At 36.0% G+C, this 21,584-nt stretch overlaps 1 protein-coding gene across 4 annotated transcripts in view; it reads right to left on the reverse strand.

Annotated features, from left to right (window-relative positions):
* Positions 1 to 8,152, reverse strand: part of LOC136040156 (ADP-ribosylation factor-like protein 13B) — a 33,735-nt gene extending 25,583 nt beyond the window's left edge. Inside the window, exons 1-4 of one of the 4 annotated variants that reach the window (XM_065724275.1) lie at positions 8,039 to 8,130; positions 7,896 to 7,955; positions 5,252 to 5,376; positions 3,423 to 3,538 (exon numbers count right to left, since the gene is read on the reverse strand). In XM_065724275.1, the coding sequence (XP_065580347.1) occupies positions 3,423 to 3,538; positions 5,252 to 5,376; positions 7,896 to 7,955; positions 8,039 to 8,111 (374 nt within the window). In that variant the 5' untranslated portion in view covers positions 8,112 to 8,130. Of the gene's footprint in view, positions 1 to 3,422; positions 3,539 to 5,251; positions 5,377 to 7,895; positions 7,967 to 8,038 lie in introns of all 4 variants that reach the window. The other 3 variants (XM_065724283.1, XM_065724291.1, XM_065724301.1) reach the window with 3 other exon arrangements.
* Positions 8,153 to 21,584: the final 13,432 nt, after the last annotated feature.

Raw genomic sequence — 21,584 nt, forward strand, 5'->3', positions numbered from 1 at the left:
TTACGCTAAAGTTTGACTCTTTGCCACAATTCTATTTTTTAAAACAATTAAAAACTTTAACGTAAAGAGCGAGGGATTGCGGAGGGGACAACCCATTTCATATACGGAGTAATTTCTGTTCGTTTTAAGTTTTAATGTCGCTCCTTACTTTCAGCTAAAAAAATTAGTTTTTTTTTATTTAATCTGTTAAGAAACCAAAGCCGATCTAGAATATGAAAATAGGCGCAAAGTAACGAAAGACTGTTCCAGTTACAAACCAAATAAGTTTGAACTTCAACAATTTTTCTCTGCAGCAAAATAAGGGTTTTAGTAACTTTCAACATAGCTCCGTATTTCTTTGTTTTTCTAATCATGTTTGATATTGTAGTTCTAGCTCCGAACCATCATTCAATGCTGAATTATACACATAGGCAGGAATTTTCCTAAGAAGGGGGGATAAGGTACAATAGCAAATTACATTGAAACACGTAAACTGTAGGAATCTTGGTGTTTCGGGGTGAAAAGAGCTAGATTTCTTCCGTCGGCCTAAAAAAATTACAAATGAGCTCAACCCAGTAGAAAATCTAACCTATATATAGATAAAGTAGAACTTTTGAAAGGTGGGTTAAAAAGGCAAACTTTACCCACTAAATTGGGTCTAAAATGGAATAGATGCGAATCTTTAATGGTCAAGGCTTAAAACTCACTAGCTTGAATAAAACTCACTAGCTTGAATAAAATAAACATTTGTTTCCCTTGAAGACTATAATATCAGAGGCAACTTGCAGATATTAAACATCATTTACGTTCTTTTTATCTGGAACCGAAAACTTAACCTTGTAGGGAGCTGCTCAGAAGAAGAAACAGCTTTCTAGAGACCAAGCATGGATCTAGAGCCTTAATTTGGGAGGGGCGAAAGGAGAAAGTGGAACATCCTCCCACTCTACAATTTTGTTTAAAATAATTGAATTAGGGCCTGGTTTACTATCTTTGTAACTTGACGCAACGATAGATCAACTGGTTCACTTCGTCGCTTGCGCAAGGCATTGGGAAACTTTGTCGAGGTCTAAATTGCCACTAAACTTTGATATCCGTTAGCCAATCAGAGGCGACCCAAGTCAAAGGGAAGGTTACGCACTCGTTGCCTGTTGCATTTGGTGAGTTGTAATATTTTCGATTACTCTTTGATACCATCATGGTGTTGTAAGTTTGCAATACAAGATGAATGGATAACCTAAGTTTCTGGACACCAACAAGAACGGCTCCTATAAAAATGGGACAAAATAAATATAGAAAAATCCTCTCCCAAAATATGATGTCCAAGACCGCACCCATTGTTTAAATGACAATGTTTGAGGATGAGGGGATTATTTCTAGTGTTGTTACCGGTACTGTTGGCAAAAGTACTCAAAAGCAATGAAAAGGAGAAGGAATAAGAAAACATCTAGTCAGTTGGCTGGGGAAAAAGACAAGTTTCACTCAGGCTGCAAAACTTATCCAAATCAAGGTGAAAAGCAGACACGGCAAAAGATTGGCAGAAGATAAACAGTGCATTTTGATGCAGTGGACAACAGACTCTTTAACAAGTTTGATTTATTGTCCAAAATTTTTCTCTGTAAGACAAAATGAGAACTGAATCAGGTTCAGAATATGATGTTAAAAAAAAAATAGGATAAATAGTTAAAGGGGGTGATAAATATTGCTAGTATACCTGGCCCTAGCCCCAGGAAATGCATCTTCCAAAGAATATTACCGCGCAAAGGACCTCGTTAAGGCCCGCCAGAAAGGATAGTTGGCCTGCAATGACTTCCACGTGTGAGAAAAATAAGTACAACCAGGTCTCATGTCAAGGGAGATGTGAAATATCGTCACTTAACAATTTACTTAACTTACCTTAACATGGGTGAAGAAACTGAGAAGCGAAATTTCCAACACCCGATTGGTATGAGGCGGCACATGCTTCTTAAATCGTTTTACAGTAGGATGCAAAGCCATTCGGCATAAAGGAAGATATAACCTTGACCCTTGTAATTGATGACAAGTCGGTATTTTCATCACAACTGTAAGCTATTTCAGTGTCACCAAATGAGGCAGACATTAGAGTGTTTGTAGATGAATTGGCATCATAGTCAGGTGCTTCATACAATGTTGTATGGCTGCTAGCAAGGAAGCGAACATTTACAGTGTTGGTAAAGGAGTCTTGAATTATTTCAACTTAAGTGATAGAAATAAAATTATTCAATTCGGATGTATGTGTTACGCACACTTCATCTGTGTCTCTGTCTCTGGTGAGCAGTGACAAGTGATGCCAACCTTTGCATGCTTACACAGGCGACAGCACTGACACTGTCCAACCTTCTTGTCTTGGGTCTGCAATCCCTTGGGCTTTCCCTAACAGCACAAAATGTTTCAGTCTTGCATTTATAACACACATCGTCTTTGAACAATTTTATTGCGTTGACATGTTTCATTGCTTTTATTTCAGAAAACGATTGGTTTTTCAGTCCTTATTTCACGTATATAGTACTCAATAGTACAATTTAGGAAGGATTAAAAAAAAATTCGTTTGGGAGCGGCGTCGCCCCCATCCCCCTTCTATCCGTGCTTGCTAGAGACATTCAAATCCGATGCATTGCTAGTTAAAGGGCCAGTAGTTATTCTTTCCATTTTTCACCAGGATTCGTCTTTTCAAAGTACTTACAGTATCTAAACTGTAGCTATGGTTTTGATCCGACTTGAAAAGGATGAATTCTGGCAACAAAAACTGATTCTAATAATAGACATAAACTGTACACTTTAACTAGTTGAATATCAATAAAATGATTGATTACAGTTAAACTTCTGATTGTGCACAGAAACTTTTTGGTTTTATTCGACAACGCAAGGTTTTAAAAAAAGAATTAAACCACGTAGCTAGTTTATACATTTCTAAGAGATTTTTCTATTGAAATTTTTTTTTATTGGCTCATTTCTGTTTCTTTAGTTTCCAAATAAAATAGATATGCACAAAGTTTGGATTCTGCATATTGAGAGAAGAGTTTTTTGCTTTAATCGGAGAATTATTATTTCACTAACTCAAAACAAACAAAAGTGTTGATTGGGAAAAATTTATTGATTTTTTTGTGGATTACGAATAAATATTTTACTACTTTCTAGTTACTAGTTACTAGTTATAAATAATGCAATTATAATATACTTTCGAAAAATAGTGCTTGCCTGAAACTGTTTCTCGTGAAGAAGTTTGAAGCCGAAAATAAAAACTTTTTACTGAAATTTAGAATGTGCAAACTCTACAGACAAACCTCCTCTGAAACTAGAGCATTGTAATTTCATACAGATTCATTTTGAACCAAAAGGAATGGAAAACACCCGGAGAGCATAACTTAAAACTAAATTCTTTAGACCCCCCCCCTAGTATACGTGTAAGAAGAGTAATGACTTACAGCAATAGAGGTTTTTTCTTAAAGTGTTCGTCAGTATAAGCATTTGAAAGGACCTGACAAGCTTCAACGAATCTATCATCAGAGGATGAATCTACCACGAATATGAATCCAAAGGCCTGAAAAATTAAACACTCATCAGAAGCTAATTTTGAAAAGATGCTGGTGTTCTTTAAACACTTGTCATAGATTTGTGTGTTAAAATTTAAATATATGCTGCATTAATAAACTCCATGACAGTGGAGAACAAGAAGTGAAACATGTAAAATTAAAATAATGTTAAACTATTAACTTAAATACTATTAACTAGTTATTGACAATTTATTTCACTAGTCAAGTTAAAAACAAGATTTGACAATCAGAATTTTGACACTAAATGACCTTAAATTTGAATTAGCTCCTTCGTAAAATTACATTTTTTTGTTATTGGACCTTTAACTTTTGCCTTGGCTTGTCTTTTGTCATTGCGAAATACATGTCACAGAAACCTAATTTTTTTTAACAAAGGCATGGTATGCATTGATGACCTTATCTATGTCAAAATCCCAAACCTAAGTATCATAACTATCATTTTCAATTTTGGCGCGCTTTGACTCCACTGTTGCTTATTTTCTGATCCCATTTTTATTTCTTCTTCATTTTGGATTGTCATTACCTCAGACAAGGCCAAATGCCCTTTATTTTAGCTGCCCTTATTGGTCTAATATGACGTCCCAGGCTGTAAATTTGTTAATTGTTCAGGTGGTTAGATAAAAACTTCTTTTTCTTTCAACGAATTATCATTTATAACACTTATATCATTTATAACCTTATACACTTAAATAACGAATTATCATTGTAAATTTTCGGTTTTTTTTTTGGTCTTGTCTCATTTGATAATCCAGGTCGTTGATTTTTACCCGATCTGAATTTAATTTGTTCGGGGTGTTATCTTGGTCTTATCATGTTTGATAGTCCAGGTGGTTACAAAGAATCATCAGTTTAGTTCTCAAAGATTTTTAAATATTCAAGCAAGTTTGGTTTCAAAACAATTCTTACCAAGCTTCCGACTTTTGGTTTTCTTTTTTAAGGTTTTTGAATTGTCGCAATACAAATATTTTTGCAATTATCAGTTTTTTGCTCTTTAAGCAATTTAATGTAAGATTTTCCTTGCATAAAAATCTTCCATTTTTTCAAATAAGTGTGACGACGTCATTGCAATACTTCAATGATTTATACAAAAATGACGTCACTGACATGAATCTTTTTTCCAAAACTAAGGCTCTTAACGAATTTTCTTGAACTTCTGACCTATCTAAATCGATTTCTTAGGCCAGAATATCCCACGATACAAATTTTCCCTAAAAAATATTGAGTCGTTTTCGAGAAAAAATAAATAAATAAATATACAATTATTGCTCACTTATAAAGATAGTATATTGATTGTAAGGGGGAATGTTTTTTGCAACCTCCTATTGATTCAATTACCCTTGGTAGCCATGTCTATCAACAGTAAAACCGGCACTTGCTAATTACATAGTATAAAGTTATTACACTTTTTGGGATGGTAAAAAAAAACACTGGGGTTTTGTCAGACCACAGAAAAAAAAATGACGACAATTTTTTCAATGAAAAAAGAAAAGTGATGGCATATTGTCCGACGACAAAAAAAGTTACTCCGGTGACAGGAAAAAACGACGATTATTTTTACAATTACAGAAAAGAACAATTACAATTACAGAAAGAACAGAAAAGAAAAAAGTGACCCTTTATCTAATGACACTTTTGCAGTGGCCAGAAAATTAATAACACATAAAGCAATAGCAAAATAGTCTTTGCTCCTTATAGATTACCTTTGAAAAGTACATTGGCCAGAGTTCCCGAATAGACTCGCTTCCTCCAAGTTCAAAGAGCTGAACACCATATGCTTCATATTTTTGAAACCCAATTGTTGGAACAGAAGATGAATTGATATTGTCTGAAAAATATATATATTGGAATAACAAATAAATAAAATAAATCTCAGCTAGATAAAAAAAATATAGATAAACGGGTCACTGAAAAGTCAAATCCAATCTGCTATTTTAAGGGTTAGAAATTTTAAACCATTGACTTAGTTTCTGCAAAAGAGAAGTCATTAAGAATGACAAACAATACAAAATAGCAAGCTAAAACTTGATCGTCAAATAGTAAATATTTTGTTTAGAAGTAAGTTTGACCAGCTTAAAATAAAATAGATTTAAAAAAATATTTTACACAAAAAGGAAAAAAGAGAAAAAACTTACGAAAAGTTGTTTATTTACATTATTCCTACACTAATGTCGTGATTAAAGTCGAGATTATTGTCCTTTTCTCGTTTCTATGGTCTAAAAAATGATACTAACATATTTGGGTTCTAAATGACTGGATTACTAACAAAAAAAGTCAGTAAACAAAAAAACAGCCAGTTTAAGCAAAGAATTTTTTGCAAAATATATATTACTAACAAGTTTTCAAAATACAAATTAACCCTTTAAAACCTTTTACTGTTTCATTTTTTTGCGAATTAAACGAACGCTATGATGAAGATGAAAAATGATGCTTTTTAAGATTTAAAAGGGATCAGAGGACAACCAGACCCTTCCCTTTTTTAATGCCCTTCCCCTAATGATATCTCACCAAAATTTTAAGATAGCCATTTTGTTCAAAATAGTTCGAAGGTCAAATAAGTATGCCACTGGGGTTGAAATACCCCTCAACAGTCCCTGGGGCAAGGGCTGTGGGCTATGCAAATTCTCCGTTGTTTACATATAAGGTCTTTTTATTGGAAAAAGAGGGCAATTTTGATTCTGGGTACCCAAAAAGATTTTGTATATTAAGGGGAAACTTTCAACAAATTTTGAGAGGGAAAGTGAACAAAATCAAAACACACTATCTGCATGCTAGTTGTCATGCTAGTCGGCTAAGGGTATTAAGATCAAATTTATGGGTGTGTTGAAGGCTATGCTAAAGAGTAATTTGGGAGCAGCCAGCACCCTCAACCTTTTTAGATACCCCCTCTCCTCAACACTGATCAAAATTTGAAAAAAACATTTTATTCAGAATAGTCAAAAAGTCTAATAACTATGCCTCTGGGAATACCATGACCCCTACAGCCCCTGGGTTAAGAATTGTAAATTATACAATTTGCTTATTGTTTATGAGCAGGATTCATCACTGGAGAAATACGGATTTTTGATCCTGGGTGTGTCTGAAAAGGTCAAGGGAATTAAAGTGAAACTTCAGGAATGTTGAGAGGTATGTTGAAATAAATGAAAAGACACTATGTACATCTAGTTTATTAAAAAGGCGTATCTGAAACATCCTAAGAGTGGCTGAGGGCATACAGTTGAAACTTCCAGGGCGTTGAGGGGATGTAGAAAAGTGGTCGAGGGTATCCACCCCCTCCCCTGCACTTCTTAGCTTCCCTCCCAACTGGAGAAACATTAGAATTTTGAACGAATAGATATTATTACCTATATGAGGAGGGCGTTCCACTCCTCTGTACCTCACTTTTTGCACTAAAGTTTAATTCTTTATTCCAATTATTAAAGACCCTTGAAACACAAGGGCCATAAAGTTAGAATAATAAGCTTTTAAAAATGTTTTAAAAAAACTTTAGCGTAAAAGCAAGGTATGGAAGAGGGAGCAACCCCCTAATATACGCAATAGTTTTGGTTCGTTTTTATTTTTAATGTTGCTCCTTACTTTCGGTTGAAAAAAATGACTTTTTTATATCTGATCGTTTTTTAAAAATGCCCAGAAATCCAGCTCCTCCTCCATGGAATATTCCCTTCTCTTATGACAAATTCCTCCATGGAAAGATCCTTCCACATATTCCCCCCATGGTAGACCCCCTCCCCCTCCCCCCAAAAAATATCCGTATACTTCTATCTAGCCGATGCTATATATAAACAATGGACAAAGTTTTTAGCTCGCACCCCTTCCCCCGGGTGCTGTCGAGGTCAAGTCATCCTCAAAGATATTAGTTATTAAGTTTTTGACTATGCTGAACGAAATGGCAATATCAAAATTTTGATCAGACAACTTTGGGGAGAAGAGGTGAGGGAGGGGGGATAGTTGACCTCCAATATTTTTGGTCACTTAAAATGGGCACTAGAACTCTTGATTTCTGATCAAATGAACCCTCTCATGATCTTTTAGTATCACTGGTTCGATACGATCACCCTGGGAAAAGCACAAAAGCAAATAAACACGCATCTGTGCTTCTAGCAAAAAATAAAAAAAATACATTTTTGTCTATAGGAGCTTGAGACCTCTAGACTAGGGTTTTCTGATATGCTGAATCTGACGGTGTTAGTAACCCAAAAATACTTAAGCTAAATAACAAAAGGAAATAGTCAAAACCGGTACGTGATATTGACATGTATTGAGATCTTGTATCATCAAACCGTGGCTGTTCCTCGCTAACTGGGGAAATTAGAATACACAAAGCATAATATTAAAAAATAAACTTACCGCCCGATAAAGCCTTGGCGACGGTTGTCTTCCCAGCGTTATCCAATCCTAAAATTAAAACTGTTATTTGTCTTCGGAAAATTGAAGCTCAAGGAACTTACAATTATGCAAGACAATCAACCTTTTATTAAGTTGCAACTCACCTTTTATCGCCAAGAGTAGTTTGGCAATTTCCCATCCCCATATACAATCGCTGACTGGTTTACACCAAACCATGAAAATGTGGATCAAACAATATCGCTATGGCAACAAGAAAACAAAAAAAAGGAAGAGAAACATCGGACGTTCTTATGTAAAGGTCGTTATTTCCACTTACCGCTATTGAAACATATTGTAACGTCACAGAATCAAGGCAAAATATTTAGTGTGTTTTAATTTTAACTTTGAGTATCTCTTGAACATTCCAGAGGCCTAAAGCCAACTCTGAAGAATTAAGAGTTAAAACGCTTAAAGTGATGAAAACCTCTCTCCTGGACTGGAGATTTGATCACAGTTAAGGTACGGTTTATATGCCTCTTTTTCAGAAACTCAGTCCATTGATATATATATATATATATATATATATATATATACTAGCTGTTGGGGTGGCGCTTCGCACCACCCCAACACCTAGTTGGTGGGGCGTTTCATGCCCCCCAAGCCCCCCCGCGCGCGTAAGTCGTTACGCGCCATTGTAGTTGTGTTCCTATATATATATATATATATATATATATATATATATATATATATATATATATATATATATATATATATATATATATATATATATATATATATATATATATGTGTGTGTGTTTTTAACTACGTAAAACATGCGAATATACAACATTCTTCGCTGTCCCATTGTCTGTGCATATAAATAGATTGTCAGGTTTACTGACTCTTGAACATGCAACATATAATTGTCCATGGGAAAAACAATCCGTATTCAGATCTATACCTCATTATTCTAAGGATGTTTCCCTGTGTCCCGGTCGTCATTTATATTTCCTGTGTCCCGGTCGTCATTTGTGTCCCGATGTCCCAGTTTGTAATTTCTCTTGGTCGTCATTTATATTCCCTGTGTCCCGGTCGTCATTTGTGTCCCGGTCTGTAATTTCTATTCGAACAATCCCTGTGTCCCGGTCGTCATTTATATATCCCGCCTGTGCCCCCGGTGTCCCCGTTGTAGTTGTGTCCCTGTGTCCCGGTCGTCATTTATATTCCCTGTGTCCCGGTCGTGATTTGTGTCCGGGTGTCCCAGGCTGTAATTTCTCTTTGAGGTTCCCGGTCGTCATTTATATTCCCTGTGTCCCGATCGTCATTTGTGTCCCGATGTCCCGGTATGTAATTTCATCAGTTGACAAACATGACGTCAGTCGACAAACAACTTCATGACGCATACAGCTCAATCCTTATAATGACGTCAGTCGACAAACATGACGTCAATCGACACACAAACGTGACGTCACTCGACACACACACACACACAGACAACTTATTTATATATATATATATATATATCTATATATATAAAAACAAGTTGTCTGTGGATCAGTGGATCGTGGATCAGGTGACGTCACCTGAAAAAACTGGATCAGGTGACGTCAAAAATGAAAAAACTAAAAAAAGCAAAAACTACAAAAAAAACTAAAAACTAATAAAAAAAATAAAAAAGCTAAAAAACTAAAAAAACTAAAAAAAAGGCAAAAACAACAAAAAAAACTAAAAACTAATAAAAAAGCTAAAAAACTAAAAAAAAGGCAAAAACTACAAAAAAACTAAAAACTAATAAAAAAAAAATAAAAAAGCTAAAAAACTAAAAAAACTAAAAAAAGGCAAAAACTACAAAAAAAAACTAAAAACTAATAAAAAAAATAAAAAAGCTAAAAAACTAAAAAAACTAAAAAAACTAAAAAAAGGTAAAAAACTAAAAAAACTAAAAACTAAAAAAAACTAAAAAAAAGGAAAAACTGAAAAATAAGCTAAAATAAAGGTAAAAACCAATAAAAAACTAAAAAAAAACTGAAAAACTAAAAAAAGGCAAAAACTACAAAAAAAACTAAAAACTAATAAAAAAAGTAAAAAAGCTAAAAAACTAAAAAGCTAAAAAAACTAAAAAAAAGGTAAAAAACTAAAAAAAAATAAAAAATTAAAAAAAATAAGAAAAAGGAAAAAACTGAAAAATAAGCTAAAATAAAGGTAAAAACCAATAAAAAACTAAAAAGAAAAAAAGGAAAAAACTAAAAAAATTTTCATCTAAAAAACTAAAAAAAACTAAAAAAGGTAAAAACTAAAAGAACTAAAAAAAAAAAATAAATGACGACACTCAAAGAGAAAGCGACCAGGACAAAAGGAATGTTCGATTAGCAATCAACAAAGCACCGGGACACAGGGAGTATAAATGACGACCAGGACATAAGTAAAAAAAAAAACTAACAAAACTAAAAAGAAGGTAAAAACTACAAAAAAACTAAAAAGAAAAAAAACTAAAAACTAATAAAAAAACTAAAAAATCTAAAAATCTAAATAAACTAAAAAAGAAGAAAAAAGGAAAAAAATAAAGGAGAAAAACAAAACTAAAAAACGAATGTATATACAGACCGGGACACCGGGATACAAATGACGACCGGGACACAGGGAATATAAATGACGACCGGTACACAGGGACACAACTACAACGGGGACACCGGGGGAAACAGGGGGATATAAATGACGACCGGGACACCGGGACAGGAAATGGTCGATTAGCAATCACCATCAACAAAGCTCAAGGGCAATCATTAGAATCATGAGGTATAGATCTGAATACAGATTGTTTTCCCATGGACCATTATATGTTGCATGTTCAAGAGTCGGTAAACCTGACAATCTATTTATATGCAAAGACAATGGGACAGCAAAGAATGTTGTATATTCGCAAGTTTTACGTAGTTAAAACCATATATATATATATATATATATATATATATATATATATCTATATTCACAGGTGGGACATAGGGACACAACTACAATGGCGCGTAACTATTATGGCGCGTAACGACTTACGCGCACGGGGGGGCTTGGGGGGGGGCGCGAAGCGCCCCCACCAACTAGGTGTTGGGGTTATGCATCGGCACTGTTTCTGTTTTCTGTTTCTGTTTCTGTTTTTTCTTGCCTGTTTCTGTTTCTGTTTTTACAAAAAAACAGAACAGAAAACAGAAACAGGCTACCTGTTTTTGTTTTACCTGTTTCTGTTTCTGTTCTGTTTTTTTTTCATCTGTTTTTTTCCGTTTCTGTTTTTTTTTATCTGTTTTCTGTTTTTTTTTCTGTTTTTTTTTCAAATGCCGCGCTATCTAGCGGGCATGATACCGAAACGCATGATACCTACCCGTACCTACCGTACCGAAACGCACATCTAGCGGGCATGATACCATGATACCGTTGATTTTTGAATTTAAACAAAAAGGGAATAGTTGTGGGAAAAGTCAAAGTCATGGCCAATTGTAGAAAAAAGCTAAGACCGATTGTCCAATTAAGTGGGCAACCCAGTCAAGGTTAATTTTACCCCTTTGATTGCCGTTGTGACTGTCTCCCATTTATGCTACACCTCTCCGTGCATGCATGTCCCTTGACAATGCCGAAATAGAGTCAACCCGTTGACTACGGGTTGACTACTTGAAAATTTTCCTCTCATGCATGTCACTCCACAATGCTCAACTAGAGTCAACCTCTCATGCTAATTCACGGCGGGGTAAATCTGAGCGAAAGAGAGAGATAGAGAAAGAGAGAGAAGCTTGAACGCTATACAGTGGACATGGGCTAGATGGGAACCCCATATGACAATGTCTCTACTGTTGGTATATGTGTAGCGGATGGCTATTACCGCTTGAGCAACGGTCTAACCATTGACGGCTTTAAGGATTCGTGCTTTAAGCGGCAAACATGGGCTCAATGAAACCCCATATAAAAGAGGAATATAGCGTTGGTATTTACTTAGAGCAATGGGTTACCGCTAGAACAGCGGTCCAACAAGCCACGGCTTGAAGGCATCCGTACTTTAAGCGGTGAACCTAGACACCTTGGTATGTGTGTAGCGGAGGGTTATTACCACTTGAGCAATGGTCTAACCATAGAGCGTTATAGAGCGTTGGTATTTGCTTAGAGCAATGGGTTACCGCTATAGCGACGGTTTAAATAGCCTCTAACTTAAGCGGTGGACATAAGCTAGATGGGATGACTCTGTGTCTGTCTGGTATATATTAGCAAGCAGCGGTCTAAGTAGCCTCGGCTTGAAAGCATCCGTGCTTTAAGCGGTGAATATAGTGTTGGTATATGCTTTGAGCAATGGTTTACCGCTAAAGCAACGGTCTAAGAGCAACTAGGGTAAATTGTCAATTATAAATGACATTTAAGTTTGAAAGGAATATAGCGTTGGTATCACCTGATTGGACACATTTTATGACAAATTCCCCCCCCCCCTAAAAATACGCTAGTGTGTTGAATTACACGAAGTTGCTCATCTTTTGTATGTGACTACAAGGATTTAACAAGAAGATGTTTTCTTTCCTATTAGAAATAGAAGAAGTAAGGAAAAAACAGCTGTTTTTTTTAAAAAAAACAGCTGTTTTCTGTTTTTTCAAAAAACAGAATAGATTACAGAAACAGGTCACCTGTTTTTGTTTGACCTGTTTCTGTTTCTGTTCTGTTTTTTTTCTAACTGTTTTTTTCTGTTTCTGTTTTTCTCAAAAACAGAAACAGTGCCGATGCTTAGTTGGGGTGGCGCGAAGCGCCACCCCAACAGCTAGTATATATATATATATATATATATATATATATATATATATATATATATATATATATATTTACTAGCTGTTGGGGTGGCGCTTCGCGCCACCCCAACACCTAGTTGGTGGGGCGCTTCGCGCCCCCCAATCCCCCCCGCGCTCGTAAGTCGTTACGCGCTATATTAGTTACGCGCCATTGTAGTTGTGTTCCTGTGTCCCACCTGTGAATATAGATAGATTTATATATGTGTTTCAAACTACGTAAAAATTGCGAATATACAAAATTTTTGGCTTTCCCACTACTGGGAGCTTTCCGTTTCCAATTTCCAGCAATTGATCTGAAAATGTTTGACCAGAGTCATCGTTTTGCAATCGGACACGCATATTTGTAGTTAATTTTAATATTTTTACGTGTGCCCATAAATTAGAATTTTTCAGGCAAGCATTCATTTCGTCTGCAGGAGTTAAACTACGTAAAAATTGCGAATATACAACATTCTTGGCTTTCCCATTGTCTGTGCATATACAAAGCCGTATGTACTAATAATGACGTCATATGCAAACGCTCTTTTTACAAACAAACAAACATGCATACACACAACTCGTTTTTATATAGATAGATAGATAGATAGATACAATACAAATTAACTGCGTAAAACTTGCAAATATACAACAGGGAAAAATATAAGTCAAAAATGTCCGAAGATATACTCCATCGAAAACAGTTAGAGACGTCAGATATGACTTTTGATTTTACATCAGAAATTTATAACTACACTTTAGTTATTATAGAAGATTTGTACGTACGTATGGCAAACTAACCTCTTCAGGATTTGGGAATGCCTTCACCTAACCGTATCGCTGCTGTTTCGACATGTGTAGAATTGGATCGTGAACAAAGTGACAGTACGAGTGATCTATTGTCGTATGTACAAAATAACATTTCCAAGTTAACGTCGGAACAAAAAGACATTTATGATACGATAGACTCAATTTCAGTACGTATACAACTATCTGCTGATTTCTGTAATTTAGTGACGTCCAAAAATGAATTGATTGAAAAAGTATTTCCGAATATTCTAAAAAATTATAAAAATAATAAATGGCTAAGTGAAAGAGCGATTCTCGCACCCAAAAATATAGACGTCCACGAAATCAACAATATTGTTTTGACCAAGATTCGAGACCAGGCAGTCCTTTGCAAGTCAGTCGACACAGTTCTGGAACCAAATGAAGCGGTTAATTATCCATCTGAATTTTTAAATTCCATAGATCTTTCAGGGTTTCCACCACACGTGCTACAACTAAAAATAGGCGTACCAATAATACTTTTAAGAAATATCAACCCACCAAAGCTTTGCAATGGCACGCGACTTGCCGTAAAAAAAAAACAATGGAAAACCTAATAGAGGCCACAATCTTGACAGGGCCTTTTGAGGGTGAGGCTGTTCTTATTCCTCGCATTCCCATGATTCCAACGGATCTGCCTTTTTAATTTAAAAGATTGCAATTCCCAATTCGATTAGCATTTGCAATCACCATTAACAAAGCTCAAGGTCAATCATTAGAAAAATGTGGTATAGATCTTAATACTGATTGTTTTTCCCATGGACAATTGTACGTTGCATGTTCGAGGGTCGGTAAACCTGACAATCTATTTATATGCAGCGACAATTGAACAGCGAAGAATGTTGTATCTTCGCAAGTTTTACGCAGTTAATTTGTATTGTATCTATCTATCTATCTATCTATATAAAAACGAGTTGTGCGTATGCATGTTTGTTTGTTTGTAAAAAGAGCGTTTGCATATGACGTCATTATTAGTGCATACGGCTTTGTATATGCACAGACAATGGGAAAGCCAAAGCAAACAAGCAAACTTTCGCATGCAAACCGATTAGGGTTCGCGTAGTGCAGGTGCCAATCTCCTGATTCTCCGCCCTCGGCCGGGGTGCAATGCGTGGTTGGGGGCAAGTCATCCGACGCTTTCCCGTGCTTTTCCCTAGATTTCTCTAGGTACCCATTTGAAGCTGGGTGGACTTTTGGCTTGTCTTACGGGGAAACGCCACTAACCCTCGTCCTGAACCAAACGGTCGGCACCACCGAGATTCGAACCAGCGACCCTTCGCTCGTGAGTTCGGCGCGTTAACCACTCGGCCACGGACGGACAAAAATAATGGGAAAGCCAAGAATGTTGTATATTCGCAATTTTTACGTAGTTTAACTCCTGCAGACGAAATGAATGCTTGCCTGAAAAATTCTAATTTATGGGCACACGTAAAAATATTAAAATTAACTACAAATATGCGTGTCCGATTGCAAAACGATGACTCTGGTCAAACATTTTCAGATCAATTGCTGGCAATTGGAAACGGAAAGCTCCCAGTAGTGGGAAAGCCAAAAATGTTGTATATTCGCAATTTTTACGTAGTTTGAAACACATATTTAAATCTATCTATATTCACAGGTGGGACACAGGGACACAACTACAATGGCGCGTAACTAATATGGCGCGTAACGACTTACGCGCGCGGGGGGGCTTGGGGGGCGCGAAGCGCCCCAGCAACTAGGTGTTGGGGTGGCGCAAAGCGCCACCCCAACAGCTAGTATATATATATATATATATATATATATATATATATATATAAATATATATATATATATATATATATATATATATATATATATATATATATATATATATATATATATATATATATATATATATATATATATATATATATATATATATATATACGTGGAAGTAAGGTCCATTGGAAGATAAGTGCACACCGAAAGATTATTTCAAAAAAGTAAGTTTATTTTTCAGAAAATACATACTTTACTCTATTTAACGGCATTGTTGCAAAGTTTGTTCAAACACTTATGACGCCTCTCAACAAATTTCAATGTAACCTCTTCATAAAAACTTGCCGCCTGCTACAATAACCAAGAATTCACAACTGTTCTTATGTCATCATCATTGTAACGGTTGCCACTGTGGTGTTGCTTGAGGTGGAGAAACGGATGATAATCACTCGGCACAGGACTGTAGGGTTGATGGTCTGAAACTTCCCAGACAAAATTGTCCAACAAATTGCGGGTCTGACATGCTGTATGAGGTCTTGCACTGTCATAATGAAGGACAGTTTCTTTGTCAACATCCCATTTTTTTTTATTGCTCTGCAGAGCTTTTTGGGAAACAAAAAAACAAACAAAACAAGAGCTAAGAGCTCATATGGCACTTGTGACGAGGCAAGAAGAGCTAAGAGTCAAGAGCTCATATAGTATGAGCTCTAACAAGATTCTAAGAATCAATAGATTGATTTAAAAGGAAAATCAGAGGCTTAATGCCGGTCAGGATTTAAAATAAGAGCTCTGAGTCACGATGTCCTTCTAAATATCAAAATTCATTAAGATCCGATCACCCACTCGTAAGTTATAAATACCTCATTTTTTCTAATTTTTCCTCTCCCTTTAGCCCCCCAGATGGTCGGATCTGAGAAAACGACTTTATCAAGTCAATTTGTGCAGATCCCTGACACACCTACCAATTTTCATCGTCCTAGTACGTCCAGAAGCACAAAACTCGCTAAATCACTGAACCCCTCCCCCCAAACAGAGCAAATTCAGTACGGTTACGTCAATCACGCGTCAAGGACATTTGCTTATTCTATCCATCAAGCTTCATCCGATTCCTCCACTCCAAGTATTTTCCATGATTTCCCCCTCCAACTCCCCCAATGTCAAAAGATCTGGTCGGGATCTGAAATAAGAGCTCTGAGACATGAATTCCTTCTAAATATCAAATTTAGATCAGTAAGATCCGGATAACCTATTCGTAAGATAAAAAATACCCCAATTTTCGCGTTTTCCAAGAATTTCGGTTTCACCCTCTAACTCCCCCAAATGTCACAGGATCTGGTCGGAATTTAAAAATAGAGCTTTAAAGCACAAGATCCTTCTAAATATCAAATTTCATTAAGATCTGGTCACCCTTTCGTAAGTTACAAATACCTCAATTTTCAAAATTACCCCCCCCCCCCAACTCCACCAAAGAGAGCAGATCCGGTCCGGTTATGTCAGTCACATATCTTAGACAGGTTTTTATTCTCCCCATCCAGTTTCATCCTGATCTCCTAGCTTTAAGTATTTTCTAAGATTTCCCCCCCCCCCCCCAATGACACTGGATCCGGTTGAGATTTAAAATAAGAGATCCGAGTTACAAGGTCCTTCTAAATATGAAGTTTCGCGAAGATCCAATCACTCCTTCTTAAGTTAAAAATACGTGATTTTTTCTAATTTTTCAGAATTACCCCCCCCCCCCCCCCCAATAGAGCGGATCCGTTTCAATTATGTAAATAACATATCTAAGACTTCTGCTTATTTTTACCACCAAGTTTCATCCCGATCCCTCCACTCTTAAGTGTTTTCCAAGATTTTAGGTTTCTCCCTCCCAACTCCCCCCCCCAATGTCACCAGATCCGGTCAGGATTTAAAATAACAGCTCTGAGACACGATATCCTTCCAAAAATCAAATTTCATTAAGATCTGATCAACCGTTCGTAAGTTAAAATACTTCAATTTTTCTATTTTTTCCGAATTAACGGGGCCCCCATCCCCCCGCCCCCAGATGGTCAAATCGGGAAAACGACTATTTATAATTTAATCTGGTCCAGTCCCTGATACGCCTGCCAAATTTCATCGTCCTAGCTTACCTGGAAGTGTCTAAACTAGCAAAACCGGGACCGACAGACAGACGGGCCATAAAAACACGCGTCCGTGATGTCTTCTGGCAAAAAATGCGAAATTCCACATTTTTGTAGATAGGAGCTTGAAACTTCTACAATAAGGTTCTCTGATACGTTGAATCTGATGGTGTGATTTTCGTTAAGATCGTATAACTTTTAGAGGGTGTTTTCCCCTATTTTCTAAAATGAGGCAAATTTTCTCAGGCTCGTAACAGCATTAAAATACGATTTTTTTTTTATGTAGCTATTGGTATCAAAACTCCATTTTTTAGAGTTTCGGTTACTATTGAGCAGGGTCGCTCCTTACTACAGTTCGTTCCCACGAACTGTTTGATCAGAGGCTTAATGACGGTCGGGATTTAAAATAAGAGCTCTGAGTCACGATGTCCTTCTAAATATCAAAATTCATTAAGATCCAATTACCCACTCGTAAGTTGTAAATGCCTCATTTTTTCTAATTTTTCCTCTCCCTTCAGTCCACGAGATGATCGAATCGGGGAAAACGACTTTATCAAGTTAATTTGTGCAGGCCCCTGACACGCCTACCAATTTTCATAGTCCTAGCATGTCCAGAAGCACCAAACTCGCCAAAGCAGTGAACCCCACCCCCTAACTCCCCAAAAGAGAGCGGATCCAGTACATTTACGTCAATCTCGTATCTACGACATTTGCTTATTCTACCCACCAAGTTTCATCCCTATTTCTCCACACTAAACGTTTTCCAAGATTTCTGGTTTCCCCCTCCAGCTCCCATCATAACAACAGATCTGGTCGGGATTTGAAATAAGAAATGTGAGACATGAGTTCCTTCTAAATATCAAATTCATTAAGATCCGGTCACCCGTTCTTAAGTTAAAAATACCTCAATTTTTTTGAATTAACACCCCCCAGCTCCCCCAAAGAGAACAGATCCGTTCCAATTATGTCAATCACGTATCTCTAACTTGTACTTATTCTTCCCATCAAATTTCACCCCGATCTCTCCACTCTAATCGTTTTCCAAGATTTCGGTTTCCTCCCTCCAGCCCCCTATGTCCCCGGATCCAATTCGAAAATGGAGCAGCTGATACATAAGATCCTTCTATATATCAAGTTTCATTAAGATCCGATCACCTATTCGTAAGACAAAGATACCTCAATTTTCACGTTTTCCAAGAATTCCTCCACCTCCCCCCAAAGTCACTGGATTGAAAATGTGGGCTTTAAAGCACAAGATCCTTCTAATTATCCAATTTTATTTAGATCTGATCACCCATTCGTAAGTTACAAATATCTCATTTTTTCTAATTTTTCCGATACTCCCCCCCCCAACTCCACCAAAGAGAGCGGATCCGGTCCGGTTATGTCAGTCACGTATCTTGGACTTGTTTTTATTCTTCCCACCAAGTTTCATCCTGATCTCTCCACTTTAAGTGTTTTCCAAGATTTCCGCCCCCCCCCCCAATGATACTGGATCCGGTCGGGATTTAAAATAAGAGATCTGAGTTATGAGGTCCTAATAAATATGAAATTTCGTTAAGATCCGATCACTCCTTCGTAAGTTAAAAATACCTCATTTTTCTAATTTTTCAGAATTACCCCCCCCCCCTAAATAGAGCGGATCCGTTCCGGTTATGTCAATCACGTATCTAGTACCTCTGATTATATATATATATATATATATATATATACTAGCTGTTGGGGTGGCGCTTCGCGCCACCCCAACACCTAGTTGGTGGGGGCGCTTCGCGCCCCCCCCAAGCCCCCCCGCGCGCGTAAGTCGTTACGCGCCATAATAGTTACGCGCCATTGTAGTTGTGTCCCTATGTCCCACCTGTGAATATAGATATATATATATATATATGGTTTTAACTACGTAAAACTTGCGAATATACAACATTCTTTGCTGTCCCATTGTCTTTGCATATAAATAGATTGTCAGGTTATCCCCCTGTTTCCCCCGGTGTCCCCGTTGTAGTTGTGTCCCTGTGTCCCGGTCGTTATTTATATTCCCTGTGTCCCGGTCGTCATTTGTATCCCGGTGTACCGGTCTGTATATACATTCGTTTTTTAGTTTTGTTTTTCTCCTTTATTTTTTTCCTTTTTTTTTCTTTTTTAGTTTATTTAGATTTTTAGATTTTTTAGTTTTTTTATTAGTTTTTAGTTTTTTTTTCTTTTTAGTTTTTTTGTAGTTTTTACCTTCTTTTTAGTTTTGTTAATTTTTTTTTTTACTTGTGTCCTGGTCGTCATTTATACTCCCTGTGTCCCGGTGCTTTGTTGATTGCTAATCGAACATTCCTTTTGTCCTGGTCGCTTTCTCTTTGAGTGTCGTCATTTATTTTTTTCTTTTTTAGTTCTTTTAGTTTTTACCTTTTTTAGTTTTTTTTTAGTTTTTAGTTTTTTTAGTTTTTTACCTTTTTTTAGTTTTTTTAGTTTTTTAGCTTTTTTATTTTTTTTATTAGTTTTTAGTTTTTTTGTAGTTTTTGCCTTTTTTTTTAGTTTTTTGTCCTGGTCGCTTTCTCTTTGAGTGTCGTCATTTATTAGTTTTTTCCTTTTTTTTTTTAGTTTTTTATTGGTTTTTACCTTTATTTTAGCTTATTTTTCAGTTTTTTCCTTTTTTTTAGTTTTTTTTTATTTTTTATTTTTTTTAGTTTTTTACCTTTTTTTAGTTTTTTTAGTTTTTTTAGTTTTTTAGCTTTTTTACTTTTTTTATTAGTTTTTAGTTTTTTTTTGTAGTTTTTGCCTTTTTTTAGTTTTTTCAGTTTTTTTTTTAGTTTTTTATTGGTTTTTACCTTTATAGTTTTTTTAGTTTTTTAGCTTTTTTATTTTTTTTATTAGTTTTTAGTTTTTTTTGTAGTTTTTGCCTTTTTTTAGTTTTTTCAGTTTTGACGTCACCTAATCCAGTTTTTTCAGGTGACGTCACCTGACACATCCATCCACACATCCATCCACACATCCACAGACAGACAACTTATTTTTATATATATAGATATATATATATATATATATATATATATATATATATATATATATATATATATCATATTCATTTTTTCGTGAGAATTGGTGTCTCTAGATATTCTTGCATAAAAAGTCGATCTAGATACGTCAGAAGTCTGAGAACTTTAGAGACTGTTTTCAATATAAAAACAAATCTTATACGCAGACCCAATCCCAGGGGGGGGGGCAACAGGATCAGCTGCCCAGACGCCGCAGCTGGGGGAGGGCCATGGTGGGGGATTACCTACTTAAATCAGATTTTTCACTCTGATTCGACTTTTTTACTTATATTTGAGTCAGGAGGAGGGGGAGGGTAACAACGGTTTTTACCAGGGCGCCACCAATCCTAGGAACGACTTTGTTTTTATATGTAAGCAATGGGTTAATTGCATAGCTTACAGTCCTTGCCCCAGGGGCTGTGGAGGTTGTTATTCCCAGAGGTAGAGTGTTTGAACTTTAGACTATTTTGAACAAAATGGATATTTCAAAATTTTGGTCAGATGTCATGGGGGGGGGGGAGCTAAAAAGGACATAAGAGGGAAGGTAGATGCTCTCGAATCATAGTTGACTCATAAAATGGCCAATAGTACTTTCAATTTACAGTCAAATGAGTCCTTCCCATGTTTCTACAACCACCTCTTCCAAATGAAGTGGCTCTGGGAAAAAACAAATGTATAATACATTGAAATCTTATGGCTCTTTACTATAAGCAACACTACAGCATTGAATCTGATTAGTAATCTCGTTTTTTACCCTATATGATGAAAAAAATAAAATAAAAAACATTCAAGTTTTGATACAGTGTTTTTAACTCCATAGCGAGTGTCACAGCATGAAAACTTTCAAATTCTACCAACACACTGTACATTTCTCCATGATTCAAGCTATAATAAAACTTTCATAAAAGAGAAAAATAATTACCGAATCTCAGTTGTCCCTTAGTTGTCTCTCTACATTTCTTAGTCACTGTTGAAATTCTTCACCTTCACAAGCTTTTTTTCAAGTTTCGTAGGGTCGGAAGTCCTTATTCTCAATAAAAAAAAAAATTTCCTTGAAATAAATCAATACTTTTTAAATCGAGTTTCCTTTTCAATTAATATTTTCGTCCACTTTCAGAAATTACAAACAAATTTTTCACTTCCTACTCTTCAAATGCTGACATTTTTAACATCCAAAGAATGTACCTGAAAACCATTATATAAAAACTAGAA

Source organism: Artemia franciscana, chromosome 2, assembly GCF_032884065.1.
Source record: "Artemia franciscana chromosome 2, ASM3288406v1, whole genome shotgun sequence".
NCBI lineage: Eukaryota > Metazoa > Arthropoda > Branchiopoda > Anostraca > Artemiidae > Artemia > Artemia franciscana.